This window comes from Globicephala melas, chromosome 10 (genome assembly GCF_963455315.2).
Source record: "Globicephala melas chromosome 10, mGloMel1.2, whole genome shotgun sequence".
Classification (NCBI taxonomy): domain Eukaryota; kingdom Metazoa; phylum Chordata; class Mammalia; order Artiodactyla; family Delphinidae; genus Globicephala; species Globicephala melas.
This window is the reverse complement of record NC_083323.1, coordinates 16834378-16860669: the sequence shown is the minus strand read 5'-3', so window position 1 is coordinate 16860669 and position 26292 is coordinate 16834378. Positions and strand designations below refer to the sequence as shown.

At 35.9% G+C, this 26292-nt stretch overlaps 1 protein-coding gene across 3 annotated transcripts in view; it reads left to right on the top strand.

Annotated features, from left to right (window-relative positions):
- The first annotated feature begins 869 nt into the window (after positions 1-869).
- WASHC4 (WASH complex subunit 4) overlaps positions 870-26292 on the top strand; it is a 52374-nt gene continuing 26951 nt past the window's right edge. For 2 of the 3 annotated variants that reach the window (XM_030856190.3, XM_030856189.3), the window contains exons 1-15: positions 870-1085; positions 4300-4439; positions 5377-5430; positions 5527-5592; positions 6348-6393; positions 6861-6928; positions 10137-10219; positions 11848-11890; positions 12336-12439; positions 13031-13151; positions 14572-14695; positions 14800-14927; positions 15768-15928; positions 20787-20913; positions 24840-24965. In XM_030856190.3, coding sequence (XP_030712050.1) covers positions 1025-1085; positions 4300-4439; positions 5377-5430; positions 5527-5592; positions 6348-6393; positions 6861-6928; positions 10137-10219; positions 11848-11890; positions 12336-12439; positions 13031-13151; positions 14572-14695; positions 14800-14927; positions 15768-15928; positions 20787-20913; positions 24840-24965 — 1452 coding nt within the window. In that variant the 5' untranslated portion in view covers positions 870-1024. The remainder of the gene's footprint in view (positions 1086-4299; positions 4440-5376; positions 5431-5526; positions 5593-6347; positions 6394-6860; positions 6929-10136; positions 10220-11847; positions 11891-12335; positions 12440-13030; positions 13152-14571; positions 14696-14799; positions 14928-15767; positions 15929-20786; positions 20914-24839; positions 24966-26292) is intronic. The other variant, XR_004039304.3, reaches the window with a different exon arrangement.

The window sequence follows — 26292 nt, the reverse complement described above, 5'->3', positions numbered from 1 at the left end:
AACTGTCCTGTTTGGTGTGATCTGAGTTCTCTTTCTATGCATCTACATGCACATATGCCAGTACACGTTTATATAAATATACAAATGTAACCACAAATACACATTTTTCTCCTGTCAGTTTCTCATGTCTCTATAAACCTACTTCATTTCTTTTAACAGTTATCTAGTATTTCGTAGTATGGCCATATTAAACTTTATGTAATTACTCCCTACTCATGGACGTTTACCTGGATTCTTACTAGTATCTATTAAAAACCATGCAGCAATGAACACTGCTGTGCAAATACTTGTAGACACGTAGCCTTACTGGGTAACACGGATCCTTGTTCACCGAAAAGCCAGTTAGTGGGTAGGTACCTTTTAGAACCCACTTAAACAGCGCTTCTTCTTCCCCCCTGCCTTTTTAAGAAGAGGTGGGTAGAGAGCCGGTGAGCGCAATATTAGCAGAGAAGTAAAATTCCTCGCTTAAGGTGTTCGTAAAGTAAACTCCTCCTCTTGCACACGGCTTTTTTTCTCAAGAACAATCTGCATAAGGCGTGCAGAACAAGAGGTCGGACGGTGACTACCGGGAAGACGTAGGATAAACGGGCTTCTGGGAAGAAGCGCCTGGACGGCGACGTTCTAGAGAACCGCGTCTGCTGAGCCCCGACCCCATCAATTTTGCCCTTTTTAGGCTAGACTGAGGGAGCACTTCTCCTAGTATTAAAAATGGCCCGAAGATAGCAGAGCGAAATTGAAGGTATTGATGTGGCGTGAAAAGTGAACTGAACAGTGGCGAGGCCCAAACAGCAACGGGAGGACACCGCGAGGACCACCGCCGGCGCCGCGGCAGCCTCCTCGAGCCACCACGGAGGACTCACTTTCCCAGCGGCCCCCGCGACCCGCCGGGGCAACGAGCCCGGCCGGCCCTCGCGAGTGGGGGCGGGACTGAAGCCGGAAGTCACGTGCGGTTACAGCCGCCCGGGTGAGGCCGCCGTCGTCGCCAAGGCTGTTTGGGGCTGTGACTGTGGGAGGCACCGGAGTGATGGCCGTGGAGACTCTGTCCCCGGACTGGGAGTTCGACCGCGTTGACGACGGCTCACAGAGTAAGGGAGCGGCAGGCAAGGGTTGAGGGTGGACGCTCCCCGGCCCGCCTCAGCCCTGGCAGCGCTCCTGCGGGAGGGCTCTGCGTCGCTGTGGGCGCGCAGCCGTCCGCTTCGGGACATTTTCTGCGCCTCGGGGTGTGAGAGGGACGCGCTCGCGAACCTAACTTTCCGGGTTGGGATCCCCGGCGATGCTGGGTCAGTCCCGGCCACGGCTCGGCCTTCGGGGCGGTGACTGTCCTGGGGAGCCCGCTGTGGCCCGGGGGGGCGCGGCGTCCACTTCGTGCAGCCGGGGGCTCGGGCGGGGCGCGCCCGGGGAGGGCCCGCAGCCCGGGGAGCGGAGGCTGCCTTGTCTCTGGCCGCCCGGGGCTTTCGCCAGATCTTCAAAGCGTGCAGTGGTAGGTGAGGCTGAGGTCCAGGTTCCTGTTTCGGTTTCCTGTCTTTCTTCGTTTTCCTCCCAAACCAACTTTTGGAAGTTTGAGTGTTTTTACCTTCATATTCATATGCTTATCTTCTCTAGAAGATAGCGAAAAAGAACTCATTTCGCGGTAAAAAAATAAACACGTGAATGTCAAGTTTATCTCCTCCCATGCCTTTTATTTACGTTAAGTGGTATTTTTCAAAAGTGATGTCCTGTAGTTTCCAGCGCACCTAAAAAGGTTTCAGAAATTACAGCAAATCTGCTTCCGATTTTACTTAATAAAATTGGATTGTCTCATTTTAACCTAGCAAATTCAGTTCCACGCAGCAAAATTTAGAGGCCAAACTATTTCAGTGAAACTTTACCTAAGATGAATGCAAATTGGTGATCTGTTTCTGACCTTTGGTGATATGAATCTGCATAGGTGATATAAGAGAGATTGGAACATACTGCTTGTGAATTTGTTTTTTTAATGTAGTTTTCTCAAAAGGCGAATGTAATTTTTAAAAATTAGGGGTAGGGCTTCCCTGGTGGTGCAGTGGTTAAGAATCTGCCTGCCAATGCAGGGGACACTGGTTCCATCCCTGGTCCGGGAAGATCCCATATGCCGCAGAGCAACTAAGCCCGTGCGCCACAAGTACTGAGCCTGCGCTCCAGAGCCCGCGAGCCACAACTACTGAAGCCTGCGCGCCACAACTATTGAAGCCCGCGCGCCTAGAGCCCGTGCTCTGTAGCAAGAGAAGCCACTGCAGTGAGAAGCCCACACACCGCAACGAAGAAGAGTAGCCCCCCGCTTGCTGCAACTAGAGAAAGCCTGCGCGCAGCAACGAAGACCCATTGCAGCCCAAAATAATAATAAAATAAATAAATTTATTCTAAAAAATTACGTGTAAATTTTGCATAATTTTACAAAAGACAGGCACATTAGATGTAATTAGGTTTTATTAGCCTTTCAAAGAAGCATGAGCTTAATTCAGGATGGTTAGCAGTTTTTCACAAAACATTCCATAAGTTATAAGTTCCTATGCAGCATGAAAAAATGATCCTGGTGGTATCAAATCTTTCAACTTGTTTACAGAGAAGATAACTGTACTTACTGTAAAAGTGAACTGCACCTTGTCATGTATGAAGTTTTATGGACAGAGGTTCCCTACTTTAGTATCTGCAAAATATTGGAATGAAAATATGTTTTGGGTTTGAAAAATGGTTCAATCAGAATGATCTGATTCACTCAAAAGACTTTTTCCACATGCCAGGAACTGTGGTAGGTATTAGGGATACAAAGATAAAACAAGGAATTAAGTCTGTTGGAAGAGATAAGCATGTAAATAGGTTTTTGCATTTTTTACTCTTGAAGAATCATTATGGAGTTCTTATTTCAAATCTTTTTAACTTTTACCAACTTAAAAATTTATCAGCAAGGAATGTTAATGTTATTACAGGTTTTCTCTTGCCTGCTACTTTATGAATTTCCAAACAGACTAAATGAATAATTCATTGGCATGTTTTTCTAGCATTGCCATTAAGAACTCATTTGCTGTTTAAACGCAGCTTTGGTCATTTCCCACGTAACTGAAAATTAGACATGTACTTGGGATTTCGAGAATCTTAATGCAGTTTTAAAAATTTAAGCTGTAGGGAAGAGAGGACTTCTCTGTGCCTTGTTTTCATTAATTTTTGGAATATGAATCATATCTAGACTAATTTTTTTCCAGAATTGCCTAGATTAATACTATAATGAGATGGGAACCATAATGAACTAATTGATCCACCTGATTTGGAGCATTAGTTGCAAAATAGGGGAGAATGTGAAGCCAGGTCTTTATCCTTAATGAGTTAGAACATACCTTATCTTAGAGTTGCTTGGCATTGCTAATTTGAGGAGAGAAAATTTTTACTTTTTTTTAGAAGACAGCGATGGAATAAAGTAATTCACATCAATAAAAGAAACTGAGTTGGAGTTGAATTTGCTGCCTTTGGAATGAGTAATGAATTCTTATGTTTAATTCTTTATGTTTAATTCTTACGTTTAAAACCTTATGTTTAAGGTGGAATATTTACTGTCATTAACTTCGCTGAGTAGGCAAACTTTTATTGTCCAGTTTATTCCAGTAAGTTCTTAGAGTCATCTATTAATGTGTAAATTCTGTAAATATCAGCACAGTATTCTGTACTCACTGTCCTTTAGTGGCTTTTCCAATTCTGTTATGATAGTTAAATAATTAAAACAAAATATCTTGGTAAATTTGAGGCATTACAGGAATAATATGATGAAGCAGGTCTAAAACCATTTAAAAAACAATATTTAGGTGTATTTTTAGATGTAGTTTACTGTGTAATTAAGCATTACATTTTAAAATTTTGCTTCTATGACAACACAGATTTTTGCACCTAAATCAGGTCATGATTTTTTTTTTTTTTTGCACAAAAAAGTTGTTTATGACTGAAACATAGAATCAGGACATTGAATTGTCTAAGGCATTATTCACATATTTTAGATTTTGGAGTAAACGGTATAGTAACTTTTTCATAGTATTTTAAAGTTGCAGTTTTAAGATGATATCTCTAAGTGGTAACATCTACTGTTTTTTACAATTATCGTATCTGTTTGGAAAAGATTGAAAGTTCAGTTATTGTTTAACTTTAAAACTTTATTTTCAAGAAGTCCAGACATTCCGAAGTGATACATTAACAATGCTTAGTATCTACTTTGCTGTGACTTTTGAGATTATTTGAAGTAAATGTCTTGTAATTCATTACTTATACTTCTTACAAACTTTTAAAATTTAAATTTAGAAATTCATGCTGAAGTCCAGCTTAAGAATTATGGGAAATTTCTTGAGGAGTATACCTCTCAGTTGAGAAGAATTGAGGACGCACTGGATGATTCAATTGGAGATGTTTGGGATTTCAATCTTGATCCTATAGCATTAAAGGTTTGATTTTGTTTTTTTTTTAATTTATGTATACTTTTTAAGGACATACTGTATCTTGAAAACAGTTTTCAAAATTGGGATATGTATTTTTATTATTTGGAATCTAAAAGAACTAAAATAAACTTGGAGAAAAATGGTTAATTTCCGTTTCTCTAAGCCATGCATGTGTTTTTGTTTTCCTTTTTAAAGAATGACACAAACTCAAAGTCTTCAGTGTCAAAGAATGACACGAACTCCAACTCTTTGAGCTAACTTGTTTTTCATTATCAAGAAAATGAAGAGGATTGGAATAGCATATTGAAGCTTTACTTGTTTTTTTTATTGAGGTTATTTTACATACAGTGAGAAGCATAGATTTAAAATACTGTTCAGTGAATTTTACCAAGCACCTATTCCCATGTATCTCATATCCCAATCAAGATACTGAATATTTCCATGATTTCCCAAAAGCTCCCTTATGCTATTTAGGGGACCTTAATATGGGAGTGATTTTTTTAAAATATAAAATAAGTCACTCCTGCTCTGTTCCATTTTGAGGTAGTTCTGTTTTATCTTTGAAACTGTTGGCGCTTAAGTCATAGCTAACATTTATTGAGTACTTATTATGTGCTAGACAACTGTCCTAAGTCGCATGTTGACTTACTTTAATAACAGCTTTCCTGAGATGTAATTCATATATCGTACAATTCTTTGGTTTTTACTGTATTCATAGAATTGTGTCACCATCACCAGAGTCAACTTTAGAACATTTTCACCAGCCCAAAAAGAAATCCCATAGCCATTAGCAGTCACTGCCCATCTGGTGTGGTGCTAGTGCTGAGTACAGGGTCGAACACAAATTTCCGTAGAAGAGAGATAGTCTCTCAGTTTGTGTATTTAGAATTTTCATGATTTTTTTCAAATTAAAAAGAAATTTTATTTTCCTTTGTTTCTATAGCTTTTGCCTTATGAACAGTCTTCCCTTTTGGAACTCATAAAGACTGAAAACAAGGTACAGATTCCTAAACCTAAAAATTTATTTTTAAAATGCTTTAGTTATCTGCTATAATTTACTTTTTTCCTTTTGTGTTTTTACTCATGAAACTAGGTCTTAAACAAAGTCATCACTGTTTATGCTGCACTTTGTTGTGAAATCAAGAAATTAAAATATGAGGTAATTATTTGTACTCTTAAGACCTTAAAAACATGATTTAAAAGCAAATATGTGCTTATATGTGTACAGTGTGCATAAATATTTAGTGAATGTTGAATGAACTGTATATTTATAATAGTAGTAATAATGAGTACCATTCACTGGGTGTTTACTGTGTACCAAACATCATGCTAACCCCGTTAATGCTAATAACCACCCAGGAGGTACGTGAGGAATAGATGAGGAAACCGAAGCTGAAAGAGTGTCACTCAACCTAACATTTTACTGGTAATAATGGTTTGAGTCTGGGTCTGCGTTCCTTCTGTGTTACTTGTCATATATAATGGCTTTCTGGATATAACTGATTTTTTTTTAAAGCTTTGCATTTTTAATATGTTCTGTGTTTCCTCACCCATGAGCCATTAAAACTCTGGTAGAAGATGGTAAACTTCATCTTTTTTTCTCTACCTTTTTGATACTATGTGGTTGCTTTTTCTCTCATGAACTAGTGGGAGGATGTGGGAAATTACAGAGTGGTCAGATAAGACAAAGTAAAGGCTAAAGAAATCAAGAAATAAGGTTGAGTATCAGTAAGATCTTTGGTACTCTAAAGATAAATTACATTTACCTATATTGCAAGCAGTTTTTGAATTTAAGTGAATTTATGTATGTGATGTAGTCATCTGCTTACTATTAAATAGGGATAACTAAGAGAGCTTAGGAATTTAAAAACAAAATAGCAACCTTATAAAATTATTTTAATTTTTTTTAAACAGGCTGAAACTAAATTTTACAATGGTCTCTTGTTTTATGGAGAAGGAGGTAAGTTTTAAAATTTCACATTGTAATGTTGTGATGCTTTTTTTTGCGATTGAAATGAACAAAAAGTTAACTGGCAATTCTAGGACTGTCATGATCATGTGAAGTATTAGTGTGAGAAAATTAACATTCAGATTTTTTGTCGGTTTATATTTTTGTTTGGTAAACAGGTAAAAAAAACCTCAGTGATGAAGCAGCAGCAAATTCTGTATGAAGTTTATTTTGATATTTTTATAAATTACAAAGCACTGTAGCTAGATGAGGATTTTCCTTGAATTCATTAAATAGTGAAACAGATGGTTACTTTTAATTGTGTGATTAATGATTGTTTCATTTTTCTCTTCAGTGTAAAAATTCTGTTTTCAATACTATGCAGATTAGAAGATGTCCTAATGAATAAAAATCACATTTTTTCTTTTGGTGTTGATTAAAATAAAAAATTGAAATATTCTTCATGTTGCCTTTTAAAGCTACAGATTCCAGCATGGTGGAAGGCGATTGCCAAATTCAGATGGGGAGATTTATTTCATTCTTACAGGTAAATGGTTTTTACTTTTTATTGAGCCTTTTCTTTGAAAAGTTTGAGTAAATCACACATAATCAGAAAAGAGTTATGAAACCTTCAAATGCTAAGAATGTGTACTGTGAGGGTAAGATACTTAGTTGGAGATGGATTAAATTGATAGTTAAGGAGATTGTAATTCCTGGAAGATTTTCATAGCATTTTTAGTAAGATAAGCTATCAAAATAAGTTTCTTTGTATAATTTCATTTATGGACAGTTTATCACCATGCCTTTTAAAATAATTTAAATTTTGTACCTGGTAGGAAAGGATACTTTATGTTCGAAAAAGTTGTTAATGGAGATCATTAAGCTGTTATGTGAGCTATGATGAGGTTTAAAAGCAGCAGCACATGATGCTTCTAACCAGATGTTTCAGTTTAGATATGCTTTTCATCACTGCAAAGTTTTAGTTATTCTAGGTCTTTTGGTTTATCAAAAGAATGAAATAACTTCTGTTTCTCTGTTATAAAAGCAATGCTTATATAATATGAAAAAGGCAAAAATCGGAGATAAGGGAACAGTACTCATAATCTCACTTACCTTTTGATGGTTGGATATAAGATTTGATATATTTCATTGAATCACGCATGCTACTATATTCAAATCTTTTATATCTTTACTACTTTTTTTGGTCTTCTTACCTAACAGAGCATTTTGTTGAAAGTATCCTCTATGATGGTTTGTGTCAGTCAGGGTTCAGTCCAGAAAACAAATCACATGAGGTAGGGGAGATTTAATAGAGCTACCATATGATCCAGCAATGCCACTCCTGGGCATATATTCTGAAAGACAGAAACTCTAATTCAAAAAGATACATGCACCCCAGTGATACAGCATTATTTATAATTGCCAAGTTATGAAAGCAACCTAAGTGTCCATCAACAGATGAATGGATAAAGAAGATGTGGTACATATATACAAAAATGGAATAATACTCATCCATAGAAAAGAGTGAAATAATGCCATTTGCAGCAACAGAGCTGGACCTAGAGATTTTCATACTAAGTGAAGTAAGTCAGACAGAGAGAGACAAATATTATGTGATATCACTTATATGTGGAACCTAAAAAATAATACAAATGAATTTGTTTACAAAACTGAAACAAACTCACAAACAGAAAACAAACTTATGGTTGCCAAAGGGGAAAGGTGGTGGGGAGCGATAAATTAGGAGCTTGGGATTAACAGATACACAATACTATACATAAAATAGGTAAACAACAAGGATTTACTGTATAGCACAGGGAACTATACTCAATCTTTTGTAATAACCTATAATGGAAGAGAATCTGAAAAAAATATATATAATTGAATCACTTTGCTGTACATCTGAAACTAACAGTATTATAAATCAACTATACTTCAATTAAAGAAAGAGAAAAAAAAAAGGAGGAGATTTAATATAGAGAATTGGTTCCATAAGAATTGGAGGGCTGAAAGAAAAAACAGTGAGGTAAGCCAGAGGAAGCAGATATCACCTCTACATCTAGGGTAAAAAAGGGAAAAGGTTCGGGTTGCCAGAGTCTGGGAGCTATAGGAGGAGGAGCCCTAGGGAATTAGTATCATACCTCTGAGGAAGCAGTGCTGCCTGGTTGCTGCTGGTAGAGTTTAAAATTGAAGATTGGTTCTGTAGTGCTGAAAGAAGGAGGAGCCTGGGGCAAGCTGCCATTGCTGGGGTGAACTGCTTCTGCCTGGATTACGTTGATAAAAACAGCAAGAAATAGGAAGGATGTCCATTTCCTGCCTTCTAGTCTGCTTTTAATGCCACCTGTTGGCAGAACCTAACAGGAAGTCTGCTGGGCAGGAGTCTAAGAAATGTTAATTTACAAGGTTGAAGTGAATGTGTCAGTTTCTCTAGTTTTGTCAAATTTTGCATTTCTTATTTTGAGGATGTTTTATTTGGTGCATACAAGTTTATAATTGTTCATAATTTCCAGTAAATGGAATCTTTTATTGTGTGGTGATCTTCTTAAGCTGTGATAATAATTATGTAGGTAATATATAGTTACATATATGGTCATTAGCTATAGTAATGCTAATAAAATCTGTTTGATATTAATATCATTGCCCCAGCTCTGTTTTAGTTAGCATTTTTTTTTAAATTCTTTTTATTCTTTCAGCCTTTCAGTGTCATTATGTTTTAGTTGTGTTTCTTTAAAACTGCATCTATCTGGATTTTGCTTTTTTATATAATCTGAAAATTTCTGTGTTTTAATTGGTTAATTCTATTTCTATTTCTGTCTTATATAAATAGTGTATTATGTATCTGGACTTATTTCTGCCTTTTTGTTTTGTGCTATTTGTCCTGCATTTTCTGTTCTTTCCTCTGCTTTTATTAGACTTTTAGAAGTTTAATAAGAAATGTAAAACTAGAGCTGTTTAAATAAAATTGAAATGTATTATTTTCACTTTCAAAAAATTTAAACTGTGGATCTAACAGCTGCATATGATTCCATTTTTAAACATTCAACAAATGTTTTATGAGCCTAGCATATGTTGGAAACTGTTCTTGGTGCTCTGGATACTGCAGTGCACAAAACCAACAGAAATTTCTGCCCTCATAGAGCTTACAGTTTAGAGCAGCCATAAGTTTAATTAGGTTCTAAATATTTTAGGATAGATGTGAGTTAACTAATGACAAACATATTCCTGGGATAATTAATATTTCACTTGATGTGTGCCAAGCCTGTTCATAGATAAGGTTCAAGGTAATAAACATTTGAAGTTATTTCAGAGTGACTTCTGAAGACCCCTTCCCCTCATTGTCATACTTTCTAAACTGGCAGCTTCTGAGCTTCTTCATTCATTCAGATGTTCACTCATTTATTCATTTAATAGGCAGACATTTATTGAGAAGCAGTTGAGGGTTAGCCACCATACTGGGCAGTGGCCATTCAAAGAAGGAATAAGACAGTCTCTGTCAGTTAGGAGTTATATGAGTAATGAAAACAAGACTTAAAATAGAAGGATGAATGAAATGCTGTAGGGGCAAAGAGGTAGAAATAACGTTGGGAGGTGAATTAAGAACTGATTGCTTGAAGGATGCTTGAAGTTGTCTTTCTGCAGGTTAACTGGAGATTTTTAGTAGAAAACTATTTTGTTTAGCATTGTTACCATAAAAATTCAGTCAGAAATAGTGACATTTACTCAACTTGTAACATATACTCAACTTGTCATTTCAGGAACTGTCTTGTTTTGTTACGAGGTGCTATGAAGTGGTGATGAATGTAGTCCATCAGTTGGCTGCCCTCTATATCAGTAACAAGTAATGGATTTTAGAAATGTTTTTACATTTTTAATAGAGATGCAGGAAATGTTTTTCTTAAACTAGCTAAATATCTGAAAGTTTTTCATTTGTTCACTCACTTATTCACTCATTCCTTCATTCACTTATTCAGCGTTCTTTGAACACTCATGATGTTTTAAACACTACTTGATGTGTGTAATCCATAGGTTAGTAAGACAGTTTCTGCCATGGTGAATGAACCCATTATCTGTCTGAACGAGAATGTTGACAGAATAATCTTAAAGAAATCTGATTGTATAGAAAAGGCTAATATAGAATTAGTATATGTACCAAGTTGTCTCTACTTATTTCCTCTTTCCTTTACATTGAAGGGTCCTTGGATTAGAATCATGTGACACTTTTCTTAAACTACAGAATCTTGGGGAGTGGGGCTAGGTAATCTACCCTGAAAAATTTTTGTGAGTAATTCTAATGCTCTTCCAAGTTTGGAGACCACTGCCCTAAATCAAGAAAAAGACCACATTTTCATAGAGCCCTTAGTATTCTTAACCACCACAAAGTAATATCTTGCATTTGATTAAAACTGTATGTTTAAAAATTTTCCCATTTATTACTTAATTATAATGTTACAAAACTTTGTTGAGGTATATGACTAGGGAGTCTTAATTATGAGAAGAGAGATAACTGAAGCCCAAAGGAATTATTTGCCAAGATTCCATAGCAAGTTAGGTACTGCTTTTTTGGTCACCAGTCCATTCATTGTTGTTCTTACTATACCATGCTGCATCTCAACTCTCTTTATAAAGTGAAAGACTGTGTTAACTGTTTCTCATTCTCATGTTTTTCCAGTCAGTCAGTTATTTATTTTATGTTCGTGCTCTCACTGAAGTTCTCCTCATGGCAGAAGCGAATGAGAGCACAGCTCCCCCCAACCCCTGCTGTACTTGGTGTGTAATTCAAAGAGACTCCCCACTACCACACTGCTGCCCTTGAAAGAGGAAATTTGTCTGAATTTTGTGTTTAATTTTTTAAATATTCTATCTTGTGGGATATTTATATATGCTTTGATAAGTATTAATTTATTTACTGTTGAGTAGATTGACTCTCTAGGAAGTAAAATTGAATTATCCTGGGGCTTTTGACTTTGGTATAATCCCATTTGTATGCATTGTTTTTTCAGTAGGAATGAGAATGCTAGCAGTAAATCCAACTGAACAGAGGTCTAGTTCCCAAATGCCAGTTTGGGTGGGATAAAGATTCTAGTTGAAAATTGCGAAATTCTGATAGTTTAGAAAGAAATAAATACCAGTTTTGTTATTTCTTTAGCTCCATCCCAAGTTAGATCCTTTAGGTTTGAATGGCTAAGGGTTATTCATGGGCTGCCTATTGACATATACCTACCCACTGAGGAGTTGGGTGTAGGCAAGGAGAGCCCAGACTCTGTATGTACAAGTTATCTGCTTGGGAAAGTGGAATACGATAATAATTCTTTGGGTCGTGTAAATTTTAGTGACTAAAGCCTAAATAAAAATAAATACATATTAAAATTCCAAGAGCTTCTGCTGTTATGTGTTTTCCTTAAACATGAACTGTGACAAAAAAGGAGATTTTTTTTTTTTTTTAACTTGGGTGTTATTTTATTACAGGATTGCACCCAAAATTATAGAGACAACTGGAGTTCATTTTCAGGTAAAAGTAATTTAACTTGACCTGTAAAATTGTAATTTTTAGTATATTTTACTTTGGAGTTTGTATGATTGGGGAGTACAACAATTATTGCAAGGCTCTTAAAGGAGTTCTTTTTTTTGCTTTTGTTCTCTTTTATCTGTGAAGTTGATGAAGCATTACTGACCCACTATCAGTGTAACTCTTCCTAGTATTGGCCCAATGCAGACTCTCCAGGTGGTCTCTTCAGAGAATCTACAGTATCACGATCAAGGATGAAATATTGGGTGAAGGGTTTCCCAATTTAAGGTTGATGGTTCCATCTGAGGATTAACAGTTTCATCTGTAGTTTAATTTACCCACTGCTTTAATTTAGTAATTAGCCCAAGTGTGTTTAACTTAAAAAATCCACATGAAGCTTAACTTCTAACTAGTGATTAAATGATAATCATTTAAGGTTTTTTGACAGACTATGTATGAGCACTTGGGAGAGCTGCTAACAGTTCTGCTTACCCTGGATGAAATTATTGACAATCATATCACACTGAAAGACCACTGGACTATGTACAAAAGGTGAACCAATTACAATGTTTAAAATACTCTTACTTTGTATAGGTAATGTATTAGTAAAAAATAAATAAATATAAATAGTACAGATCGGTTAGGAGACCTGAAGATCTGTACTTAGAAGAATCTCATGTCAGATTTTCTTTGAAGACAGTAACCATTCTTTTAATTTCAGGTAGGCTTTTTGAGCGTATGATATACTTGTACAAAGCATCCTAATTCTTAAAGTGTAGTTGTTAATTTGACTATCTTAGGACTCAGATTCATTTTTTCCTTGTTCTATACGAATGATAGTTGTTTATTCTCCACTTGGTTTTATTTTATACTCCAGAACTTTTAAAAGTCAAGGCATTTTGTTTTATTCAATCTATAAGCATTCACTAAATGTCTTATCTAGAGAGCACCAGATATCTGAATTTAAGATGATATAAAAAGGTATGATTAGAAAACTAAATATGTTAGGATTGTTTTTGTTCAAATTTTCAAATGTGTAGAGCCAAACAAGTGATACAAATATAAAACTTTGATTTCTGGGAATATTTTTAATACAATAATTTATTAGGCAAATCAAAGGTCTTTCTCCTACTTTTCTACAAGGTTACTGAAATCTGTCCATCACAACCCTTCAAAATTTGGAATTCAGGAAGAAAAACTAAAGCCATTTGAAAAGTTCTTGCTGAAGCTAGAAGGACAGTTACTTGATGGAATGATATTTCAGGTATGAGTGCTGTATCAGGCTATAGTAAATGGGCTTATATTAGTAGACCCATCTCAGAATTGTTGTGGGTCACTTTTATAGCATATTGTTGTGACTATATTTTTCTTTAAAAGTGCTTAGGCTTAAAACATGGTTAATGTACTAAAATATAGTTATATCAGTATCTAGTAGGAAATGAAATTAATAGTATACTGGTTGTATTTGTGATAAGGGTTTTTTAAATTACTTAAAAGGATAAAACTGTTCAAGGGTTAGTATCTGAGTAGTTGTGTCAAGCATTTTGTTTATTGTTAACCTCTAGATTCAGGTTTGTAAGACAGCCTTTTATAAGTCTGTTTTAATTTCCTACTCGGAATATAATTTGCATCTGCACAATCCAGGTAGCTTCTAACCACGTGTGGCTGTTTAAATGTAAATTAATTAAAAAAATAAAAATTCATTTCTTCTGCTACACTAGCAACATGTCAAATTCTTAATAGCTGCATGTAATCTCATTATCACACTGTGCACCTTAAACTTATATATGTTATATGCCAGTGATATCTCAGTAAAGCTGGGAGAAAAGCCAGCTGTGGCTAACAATCATATCAGACAGCACAGATATAAAACATTTTCATCATCACAGAAAGTTCTGTTGGATGGCACAGCTTTGGGTAGTATCCACCAGAAATTGCATTACAGTACCCTTGAACAATATGGGTTTGAACTGCACAGGTCCACTTAAATATGTGTATTTTTCAATAGTAAACGCTATAGTATTACACAGTCCACGGTTGGCTGAATGCAAGTGTGCGGAGAAACCATGGATGCAGAGGGCTAGCTCTAAATTATACGGGGATTAACCCCCACTTGTTCAAGGGTCAACTGTGTGTTCCATTTAAAATCTGATTCAAGGTTACCTTTAATTTATATTTTAGATGATCACAGTTTTTACAGAATGATCACAACTCTTGTTTATACCAACTTAACTGTTAATCTGTTAATTTCAGAAGAATTTTTTTGTTGATTCTTTTTCCAGGAGCCATTTCTACACATAATGTAATAAAGTGTTAGGAAAGTAATTGTAAACAGAAAAAGTCTCCTCTTAAAATTGCAAATTAAAATAATAAAGCATGCTTTCCCATGCTTCATCAGATACACCTTCTGTAATCACTTGTGTGTATCTCTTCATGTAGAATTATAGATTTTGGTTCAGTTTTATTACTTTCACATAAGGGGTACTCAAATATGTAAGTACATATACATTTCCCATTCAGAAGGATTTAGATATTAGGTTAAGGTTAAAAACCTGAGCCTCAGTGTTAGTAAAATCAAAATGATGAATGTAGGAGTTTATCACTCTATATTTAAATCTGTTTAAAGCATATTAAGTCATAATAGCTTATGAGAGTGTAAATTTCTCTAAATGTTTCCTGTCTAGGCCTGTATAGAACAGCAGTTTGATTCTCTCAATGGAGGAGTATCTGTGTCAAAAAATAGCACTTTTGCTGAAGAATTTGCACATAGTATTCGCTCAATTTTTGCAAATGTAGAAGCCAAACTTGGTAATGTAACATGCATTTTTTGGTTTTCATTTAAAAGTTTTAATTTCCTTTAAAGCAGAATTTTAAGTATATTCTGTTTTTCTCTCATGTTATTGTTTTATAAGGCGAACCTTCTGAAATTGACCAGAGAGACAAGTATGTAGGAATTTGTGGACTCTTTGTATTGCACTTTCAAATTTTTCGAACGGTTGATAAAAAGTTTTACAAGTCTTTATTGGACATTTGTAAGAAGGTAAGAACTTGGAACTTCTATTTTTTTCAATTTGAATAGATGGAAAAGATTTGGGATAAAATTGGGTATTTTAAAATGTATTTTATTCCTGCTTACAAAAATAATAATTTTTATAATACTTTGTAATAATAATTACAAAAATAATATCAATATTCATTTTAAAGAATATTTAAAATATTTAAGCATTCCAGAAATAAGTAACATAGTAAATGAAAATACCCCATAATTCCACATTGTATAAATACATATTAGTGGATGCTTTTCCACATTTTTTCCTGTACATTAACTTGCTATTACTACTTTTTCCTCTTTCTTTTCCTTCGCTTTCTCTTCTTGCCACCCATTCTCATTATTGAAGTAGGAAGAAATTCAAAACAATTTTTTTCTCTGTCTTTGCTGTTTCCATGATGTGGCACCTGTTTTCAAAATTGAAAATTTAGATGGTTTATATAATCAAGTGATATATGACCATGAGAACCCAGCCATCTTGGATATTTATTTTGTATTTTTTCACTAAAATAGAGTGAAAGTAAAGGTCATGAAGACTCAAGTTTCTGTTTAATTTTTGCATATTTTTGTTCATCTGAAAATCTGTGAGAGTGTGTGTGTGTTGTTTAATATTTAGACAGAATAAAATTAGTGTCATGCTCCACACCAGATATAGGAATGCCTTTACTCTGTGCCACATTAACATAATTTATCTCGTATTTTAATGAGTATCTTTTTATCATTATTTTTCTTGAAATAGGTTGTTTTCCATTGCATGTTGTAGGATTATTAAACAGTTTGTTGCTTAACCTGCATTTAATGATTTTCCTCCTCTTTCATTTCCTGTTTCAGGTACCAGCCATCACTCTGACTGCTAATATTATTTGGTTTCCTGACAATTTTTTGATCCAGAAAATACCAGCAGCTGCCAAACTTCTGGATAGAAAAAGTCTTCAAGCCATTAAAATCTACAGAGATACTTTCCTACAGCAGAAAGCTCAGTCCCTTACCAAGTAGGTTTTATAAGTACCCATAATGTAAATATTTAGATAGTTTATATTTTCAAATTTTATACTGATTCTAAATATGCAGAAAGCATTTGAATTATAAGATCAGACATAGTTACTCATTACCAGAGAAAACGTTGGGCAGTCTCAAGGAGATTTATTTTCTAGGAGTGTTTTTTGTTTTAAATGTTGTAGGCTTAAACTCAATTTAAGATGTAGGCAAATTATACTTTATGGAAACATAGATATGTATGCATACATTCATGTACTTTTTGTCAGGTGCATTAAATATTTTTGTGTGTAAAGTGAAGTCTCTGCAGTAGATGCCAGTTGATGACATTTAGAACATTGTGTGTACATGACTCAATGTTGATTTTTGCAGGAGTTGACTTTAGTTTAATGCACTCCTTTTTTTTATTTTTATGAAAGTAATGTATGCACATATTTAAGAAGTTAAGAAGTACTAAAGGTTCAGAGGAAAAAAATGATTGTCCTCTGCCCCATTCCCCCCTGTGCCTTCGTCCTGCTTCCTAAAAGAACACTTTTAACTCTTAGTTTCTTCTGATACTTACATCTTTTAGCTTATCTTACTGTGTAAAATTTCAGATATACACAAAATAGAGAAAATAGTATAATGAGCCCCCATGTTCTCATCACATAGCCTTAACAATTAAATTTACTGTACATTGTCACTTGAGTATACTGTTAAAATTTCACGTTGACTGGGATGAAGATTTTAAGTGAAGCGACACAGGACTCTGCCAGTGGCCCTATACTGGACAGTTTTTAACTGTAACATGGTTAAAGGGTAATAGGGATATTTACCTACTTTCTGTTAATCTTGACTATTGAGGGGAAATTGGGTCACTCCTGTACAGTGGGGCAAAGAGGAGTATATCTGGAATATACGAGATCCCCTAAAGCACCTCTTAGTACTCCCAAGTCCTATAATTAAAGTAGGTGGAGAGTGACAAGTCAATTCAGGCAGGACTACTCATGGCAGAGATTTCAGGGCTCTCCAATACACTCTGAAACAGAGTTGAGGAGGGATAAAGACATAAGTTTGGATTTAGATTAAAGAGATGAGCTCAGTAGGATGGAGAGACAGGACCAGGCTTGGTAGCAGTAATTTTAAAAAAGATGTGTATGTTTTAGTTATCAGAGACTTCATATTCTTTAACAGTATGATGCAGTTGCTAAAACTGTCAGTTTGTACTTAGATTACATTAATAACTATACCCAAGTTATGGAAGCTAGTAGTTATAATATCTAGGCTAGGGGAATTGGTAGTTCCATTAAATTCTTATTGGTCAGATTATAATGAGTGTTTGGTGGTGCCACATTTTAAGAGTGTCACAAACGGTAGCATCTTCAGATGAACCTGATCAGGATGTTAGATCTGAGAACCATGACCTTTGAAGACTCACTGAAAAGTCTCTATATAGTTTGGCCTTTAAAAGAGAAATCTGACGAATGATGTTTTAGATTTCTTTAAATATTTGAAGGGCATTCAGGTTGAAGAGGGAACAGATTTGATCTCTGTGGCTCCAGGAAGTTGAATTAGAACCAAAAGATGAATGTGACAGATATTAATAATAATTGCCAACATTATCAAGCTTGTAACTATGTAGTAGGCATTATGCTAAAGCTTTAAACACATTGTCTTTTGTAAACCCTGTAACAGTCTTCTCATATGGGAAATAACAAAGTCACAACTAGTATTTACCCTATGCTTTCTATAAGCCAATAACTATTCCAGGAACTTCATGTGTATCATCTTTTTTAATCATCAGAAAATCCTATGAGGTAGGTACTGTTGTCATGTCCATTTTATAGGTGAGAAAATTGAGACACAGAGGGATTGAACTTACCCAAATTGAAACAACTAATATGTGGCAGAGCTGGGAAGTCTAACTCTAGAGCACAAGCTCTTAACACTACCCTATAGTGTTTCTCTATATTTTTATCCCATTTTCAGGTAAGGAAAATGAGGCTTAGAGAAATGAACTTTGCCAGGTCACACAGCTGGGTACGTATCAGAGCAGGCATGCAAACCCACGCCCGTCCTGCTCTAGAGCCTTTGCGACAGAGTTGTGTAGGCTGCCCCGAGAGGTAATGTACCCTTTCACTAGAGCTACGCAGGCAGAATAGAGATGACCATCAGTCCAGGGTGCTGGAGGAACTGAGTCTTATTATGTAAAAGATTGAATAAGTTGACTTTCAAAGACACCCCTCCCTCCCCCGTGTGATAACATTTCAATATTTCTAAATTCTTTAATTTCAAAAACATACCTCTCTGCAGTCACTATAGAGCTCCTTTGAGCTGAAGAGGGCAATGTCTTTTTCATTCTCCTCATTAACTTCCAAAGAAACCTAAAATTCACAACACTAAAATGCAACCCAGGAGAGAGGAGATGGTGTGATCAGCATGAGCTTTGTCTGACATTTTAGAAGAAGTTGAGGAAGTGACTAAGGGCTGTCCCAGTCAGGCTCCAGAGTTCATTATGGAGGAAGAGGAAACAGTGGGGGACAGTTTTGCTGCCTCCGCACCATACATTAGACCCCACGTGGCCAAGTGCCCCCAGCCACCTCTTTGACTAGGGTCCAAGGTTTGTAGGTTGCTGCATTTTGCTTTTTGTTCACAACCATTTTGATGCTGGGGATACTGCCCTTGGAGGGTAGAGGTATGAACCTTTGTTTCAAACCCCCAGTTGACGTACAAGTGTTGACACTGTTGAGTGCTTTATATTAGGACAGGAGATTTGTTCTTTCTCCCTAGTGTTAGTCCTGTTTGTACTTTGAAATGAAGCTGACAATCTGACAGGACCCTTTTTGGACTCACTTTGTCAATTAACTTGGCTTTTTAAAACTTGAAGCAGTTTCATTTTTATATATTTACAGGAGATAAAGATTATCTGGTGTCTGGATGTAGGAATGATGGGTGGAGTGACAGACCTCTGCTTTATCCCGTGTAGTGTGACCTAAAACTCAGTGATTCTTGACTGCCCTTGACTGTGTATTAGCCTTCTTCTTAATGTTACTGACTGGATTGCCATCAACTTGATTGCTGTTGTATAGGCCTCTTCCTTCTGTCCCTGCTTGTGACTTTACTGTTCCCTTCTGTACATGGTATCCCTGCTTGGGTCCTGATCACAGCCTCTTCCTTAAAGTGCAGGCATTGCCCTAAGACTCTGCTCTTACTCTGCATTCCAGACTTCTAAATCAAATCATCCACAAGTCAAATAATACATTTTAGTGCCATTTGAGGCAAAGCCAGAAGTGCAGCTATTGGTTTCTTTTGTATAATGGAATCCTGGCTCAGAAGAAATAATTTTTATCAGATTTGATTGAATTAATTAAAATTAAACTTAATTTTTTTTTTTTTTTTGCGGTATGCGGGCTTCTCACTGCTGTGGCCCCTCCCGTCATGGAGCACAGTCTCCGGACACGCAGGCTCAGCGGCCATGGCCCATGGGCCCAGCCGCTCCGCGGCATGTGGGATCCTCCCGGACCGGGGCACGAACCCGTGTCCCCTGCATCGGCAGGCGGACTCCCAACCACTGCGCCGCCAGGGAAGCCCAAACTTAATTGTTTTTAAAATAAAAGAAGTATAGCTTAAACAGCTTGTGGGCTAAAAGTTCTCATCTTGAGTAATTTGAAATGCATTGATACAGTGATTTAGTGTTAGTAAGCAGCCTGCATAGTAGAATTATATTATTGATTTAGTTTTTCCACGATGGGAAAGCTTCCTAGGTTTGGGCTGAAGTCCTGGCTCGGCTGTGACCTAGTTATATGATGTTGGGCACATTACTTCTCTGTGTGTCAGTTTCCTCTTCTGTAAAATGGAGATCGTAATACTTAACCTCATAAGGTTAATGTGAGGATTTAATGAGTTAATTTGTGTAAAGTGCTTATAACAGTGGCTGGGCATACAGTAAGCATTCAGTAAATGTTAGCTTTTATATTCAGATTCTGACAGCTTCCATTCATCTCTGGTTCAAGCTGTCATCCCCTTTTTCCTGCATTATCACAGGAGCTTCCTAAGTGGTTTTCCTGCTTTTACCATTGTCCCCTTTATAGTTTATTTTCAACATACCAGTCAAAGTGATATTGATCCTCTTCAGAGTTAGAGTAGGTCACTCTGCCCAAATCCTCTAGAGGCTTTCCACTGAAGTCCTTACTGCCCTACCAGGCATTACACAAACCCCCTTTCCACTCTCCACTTTCCTATTCCTCCACCCTCGCCAACCCCTGTATCTCTTTGATCTTTTCTGTTCTCATCTCTGCCCTCTGTGCTCCTGTGATACTGACTTCTTTGTTATTACTTGAACATGCCAGACAGACTGCTGTTTTGGGATGATTGCATTTGTTATTTACTTTCCTAAAATTCTCCTATATATTTGCATGGATTACTTATTCAACTTCAAATCTTGACTCAAAATCAGCTTTACAATAGGCCTACTTTGATCACTGTGTTTAAAATTGTACTTACCACCCCAGTGGCTCTTTTCCCTGCTATATTTTTTCCATAGCACATATCTGACATCTTACAGATTTCAGTTTCTGATTTCTTTATTATACAAGTCTCCTTTCTAGAATGTAAGCTTCGTGGGGGCAGAGATTTTTGTTTATTGTGTTTACTGCCCTTTTTTGTTTTTAGTACTGAGAAACAGTGCCTGGCATGTATAGGCATTCAGTAAATATTTGCTGCTTAAGTAAATTATATTTGTATATATGATATATGTATATATTGAAAACCAGAAAGATGAAGTGGCTGCTGCAGAGAAATACTCCATCCAGTATGAAGAAATGGAAGTAAATTTTCTTTCCTATGCTGAATAACCTCAATATTTTCCTTTGTTAGAGATGTACAGTCTTACTACGTCTTTGTGAGCTCATGGATGATGAAAATGGAATCTATTTTATCTAAAGAGCAGAGAATGGATAAATTTGCTGAAGACCTTACCAATAGATGTAATGTTTTTATACAGGTAGTTGCATCTTCTTACTTAGAATATTTGGGGGGGGGTCATTTCTTTGTTAATCCAGTGTATAGAAGGTGCACTTAGAAAAAACTGTAAAGGGTAGGATGTGTTTTTGTTTTTAAAACTGAAAATTGATTTGGTTATGTATGTTTGGATCTGTTTGACTTTAATTAATGAATTTAGATTTTCTAATATATGCATTTAAATCTCTACACTCCCTCCAAGGCATGACTTTTTTGCTGTATCCCATAAGTTTTTTTTTGTTTTTTTTTTATCCCATAAGTTTTGATGTGTTGTATTTTTATTATTCTTTAGTTCAGAATATTAAAAAACATTTATTGTGATTTTTACTTTGCTCTCTTGGTAATTTTGAAATAGAATTCTTAGTTTCTAAATGCATGAGGGTTTCCTAGTTATCTTTTTATTATTGATTTCTAGCAGTACTAAGATACTTGCAGTATTTTGAAGTTTGTTGAGGCCCATTGTGGCCCAGCCTATGGACAGCTTTGGCAAACATTTCATGTATACTTAAAAAGAATGTAATTTGCTTTTTGTTGGTTGTGGTGTTATATATATATCAAGTAGGGTCATGTTTGTTAATGATTTTGTCTGAATATTCTATCAGTTACTGAGACAGCTGGGTTAGAATCTCCCACTATTATTGTGGATTTTTCTATTTATCCTTCGTAGCTTTGTCAGCTTTTGTTTTATATATTTTGAGACGAAGTAAGTGCATAACATTTAGAATTGTTATAGTTTACTGGTGAGTCAAACCTTTTATCATTGTGACATGTCCCTTTTTATCTCTAGTAATGCTTTTTGTCATAGGTCTTTTGTGTGTGATAGTAACATAGCTGTACCAGTTTTCTTTTAATTAAGGTCTATATGGTCCATCTGTTGTCATCCTTTTACTTGCAGCCTGTTTGACTTCTTTATTTAATGTGTGTCTCCTATAAGCAGCCTGTATTTCTCCCCAATAAAACCGTTTTCTGTATATGTCAATACTGATATTTAGATTTAAAATTAGCACCTGATTAGTTGTTTTCTATTTGTCTCACTTGTTCTGTGTCCCTATCCTTTTCCTTTCTTGCTCTCTTTTGAATTATTTTTATTACTTCATTCTTCCTTCTATTGGTTTGTTAATTCAGTATTTTACTCTTTTTTTAGTGGTTAATGTAGAGATATTAAGATGCATTATTGAACATTCAACTCCAATATAAATTAGTAGTTTCACCACTTTCCAGACAGTATAAGGATCTTAAGCCACTTGAATTCTATTTATCCCTCTCTCACCTGTGCTGCTGCTGTGTATTTTGATTCTGTATATATTTTAAATCTTATAAGGCATTGTTGCTGTTGTTTTTAATAGTATTCATTTAGATTTACCCATGTATTTACCCATTCTGTTGTTTTTTATCCTTCCTGCATCTCCTCATCTTTCTACTTGCAGTATACCTGTTAGTATTTCATTTAATTTTGTTTTTGTTGAGAAGTCAGCTGTCAGTTTTGTTGCTTTTTCAATATGTGTCTTTGTGTAATTGCTTATAAGATTTACTTTTTGGTTTTTAGTGATATTATTACTTTGATGAACCTATGTGTGGTTTTCTTTGTGTTTGTGCTGCTTGGGATTTGTAGAGCTTCTGGAAAATTCTCAGTCATTAACTCTTTAAGTACTATTTCTGTTCTCTTTCTGTTCTAATTATTTTTTCAGTTACATCTAACCTGCTATTAAACCCATCTGCTGACTTATTTTTTTCTGAGTTCTTAATTTTAATTATTTTACTTTTCAGTTTGTTTCTTTTTTATAGTTTCCAGTTGTTTTCTGAAATAATTTTGTGTTTTATTTCTTCAGCATATTCAACATAACTATTTTGAAGCCCATGTCTAATAATTTCATTATCTAGGTCTTTCTGTTATCTATTTTTTGTTGTTGTTTGTTTTTGGATATGTCTTATATCTTTGTATGCCTTGTTATTTTTAATAACGCATGTTGTACATGGAAAAACTGTAGATATAATTGAGGATCTGGGTATTGTTTTTCTTCCTCCAGAGAGGATTTAATTTTTGCTTCTGATACACAGCTAGTCTAGGACAAGCAGCACCCAGATCACCTCAGCCCAGTCATAGATTGAGATGACTTAAAGTGGGACCTAAATTCTATGATGGCTGTCTTTTCTAGTTCATGCTTACTTTCTAGGGGGAGTTTTTAAGAACCCAACTCAGAGCCTAGGTGATTTGCCAGGACCCCGTCCCCTCCTTGATGGGCCATGGACTCATATTTTTACCCTCCTTCCCTTGTGGGTTTGGCTTCTGTCTTTACTACTCTCTTTGGGAATGGGCAGATGCCTCTGTGGGAAAGCAGCCACAAATGGCAGGCTCATGTCTTTGGGTTTCTGTCTTCTCCCAGGTCTTGGCCTTGTATTTTCTTATTTTCTTGATAGCTCTTTGATGCTTTTCAAGAGATTTTAAAAATGTTTTGCCCAGATTTCCTAGTTGTTTTCTGTGGAAAGGTTGGTCCAAATTATTCTGCAGTTAACGGAAACAGACCCCAGACCTTCCCGCTCCCCATTTAGATGTTTAAAATACATCTTTTGTCAATGTCCTTCACAAATTAATGACCATCAAGGAATGGTGTGGTATTGGCCCGTGAGTTCTCTGCCCCCTTTCCCCCACAAAAAAGAAACTCTCTTTTTTTTTTACCTGCCTTAGAGTTATACTTTTGCTGTTCCTTGTCTCTGCTTTTTAACTTTTCCCAGTGCTGCGCTAGGGCAGAGTCTGGTGTAATAGTCCTGTAGCTGACAAGGTAAGACTTGTGGCTCTTTCCTGCATGTATGCCCCAAGCTTTGGTCTTATTGTCACCTCTTAGGATGCTACCTTCTCTCTCATTTCTTAGTTCTCTTAATTTTATCACATCTCTTCACCACAGAGCTATTACTGGTTCACAAAAATCCCCTCTCCCCCCATTGGGTATCACTCCTTTAGTGAGCCATTGTTACTGACGGTAGAGCAGGAGAAAAAGGTTGAGAATCACTGGCATATAGCTTCTGCCCTGGCTCATTGGATATATTCACAATAACGTAGTTCATCTCTAAACTGTACATGTATCTTTTTTTGGTCCTTCTTTATAAACCTAAAGAATCTCCATCGTTATGTTTCTCTGTGTCCTTTTTGGATCTAAATGAAAATATATGTGAGAGGTAATACCCTTTTTCCTGTTTTGTATTCTATACTGTTTCCCTGGGTTTACTAGCACTAAATTTTTTTTTTTAAACCTTAGAAGACCTGTGGCTTCCTTCATAAATAGAAGGATAGGAGAGAATCTGTTCTTATTGGGCTGGAAAGAGAGAAAGACTGAATAGCACCAGCATAGCAGGGACATGGTAGCAGATGGCTAGTAGAGATTGTCCTGGGTGAAAAAGAAACGGGGATTCGCTTGGAACTGAGAAATACTGTTGGATGTCTGTACTGGCCAGAGAGCAGCTCTCTTTCTCCTTCTCATTTTTCAATTCCTACTTCCTTAGAGTCCTCAGCTCTTGTCTTAAGCTGCAGCAGATAGGAGTCTTTATCCTCTTGCCTGGCAGGTAAGATAAGGATGAATAGATATCTTCCTGACATCCAAATCGTTCCTCTGAAAGTCTTGTTTTAATGGAAAGATTCTTTAACTGTGGTTATATGCTGTAATGTCAACCTTACTAAACTTCTGGTAAGTGATAGGTTACATAACTTTTAAGGGCTGCTTTGAAACTTAACAACCATGTATAACATTGTGTAAGAAAGAATATTTCAGAATCTTAAGAGCTGACTTTAAAATGAACTTTAAAAACACTAGTTATTGGCAAGTTGAAGAATTATTATTACATAGAGAATGAACTCTTGAAGAAATGAAACCTTTTCTTGTGATTATAATCAATGTTTTATATTATTTTTTATAGGGCTTTTTATATGCATACAGTATTAGTACCATTATTAAAACCACAATGAATCTCTACATGTCCATGCAAAAGCCAATGACCAAAACATCAGTTAAGGCATTATGCAGGCTTGTTGAACTTCTCAAGGTAGGTTTTAGATTATTTTACCTTGCCATTATAATTGAGAAATGACCCGAGCTTAAAGCAGGATTTTTTCTTTTGGTTAAGATTTGACTTCTTGATTATGAGAATAAAAAAATTATGGAAAAGTGTACTCATCTCTCAGTTGGATAACGGAACTAGCCACTGAAAGAAATTTCTGAGTAGTTTTCTATGAATGGCCAATAAACTTTATTAAAAGTTAACATGTAGTGAAAGAGAAAAGAAGGAAAATGAAAAGGTATTAGCCTAAGTATTGGTAAAGTTTTACTCACGGAAGTTTTAAGCATGTTGCATGAGTTTTAAAAATACATGAGACAGGCTTCCCTGGTGGCGCAGTGGTTGAGAGTCCGCCTGCCGATGCAGGGGACGCGGGTTCGTGCCCCAGTCCGGGAAGATCCCACATGCCGCGGAGCGGCTGGGCCCGTGAGCCATGGCTGCTGAGCCTGCGCATCCGGAGCCTGTGCTCCGCAACGGGAGAGGCCACAACAGTGAGAGGCCTGCATACCGCAAAGAAAAGAAAAAAAAAAATGAGACGTTAATATTATTCTATAGTATTCTAATGCATATGAGGCTAGTCAGCAGAGGCTGTTTATTTTGTAATTTAGAGAAAGTGTTATAATTTTGGGATTTGAATACTTTTGAAAATGTGGTAAAATGCTTCTTAGCATACTCTGTATAAATAAAAAAAAGAAACTCCTTACAGGCAGGAGAGCCCACTTTTAACCTTTTGTAGAAACTGAAATAAAGATTTGCTAGTAAATTTCTGCTAATAGTGGCTTTAGATTTGCTTAGGAAATAAAGATAGTTTGGAGATTGTGTCTTTAGATTTTTAGCATTTTTTTCTTTAAGGTATTACCAGTTATATTTATTTTTTATGAAATACAAATACAGAAGTATATATATGTATAGATGCATATATATCTTATATCTAATATATAAGCATAATTTTAAAAATAATAAACACTTAAAAACCTATCATCCCACTTAGGAAATAGAATGTTACCAATATTTTCAAAGCCCCTGTGTTGTCCCTCCCTGATCGCATCCTATCCTACCTCCTCAGAGGAACCACAGTCCTGAATTTTATCATTCCCTTGTTTCTTTTTAGTTTGCCACATATGAATGAATCTGTCAACCATTCATTGTTTAGTTATGTTTTTGAAATTTGTATTAATGTATTCTTTGGCTTGGTTCATTTTACTCAAAATTTTTTATTTGAACTTAACCATGTTGGGATGAATAGCTGTAGTTCATTAATTTTCTTTACTGTGTAGCTTTCCTGGGGATGGACTTTTGGGTTTTTTTCCAGTTT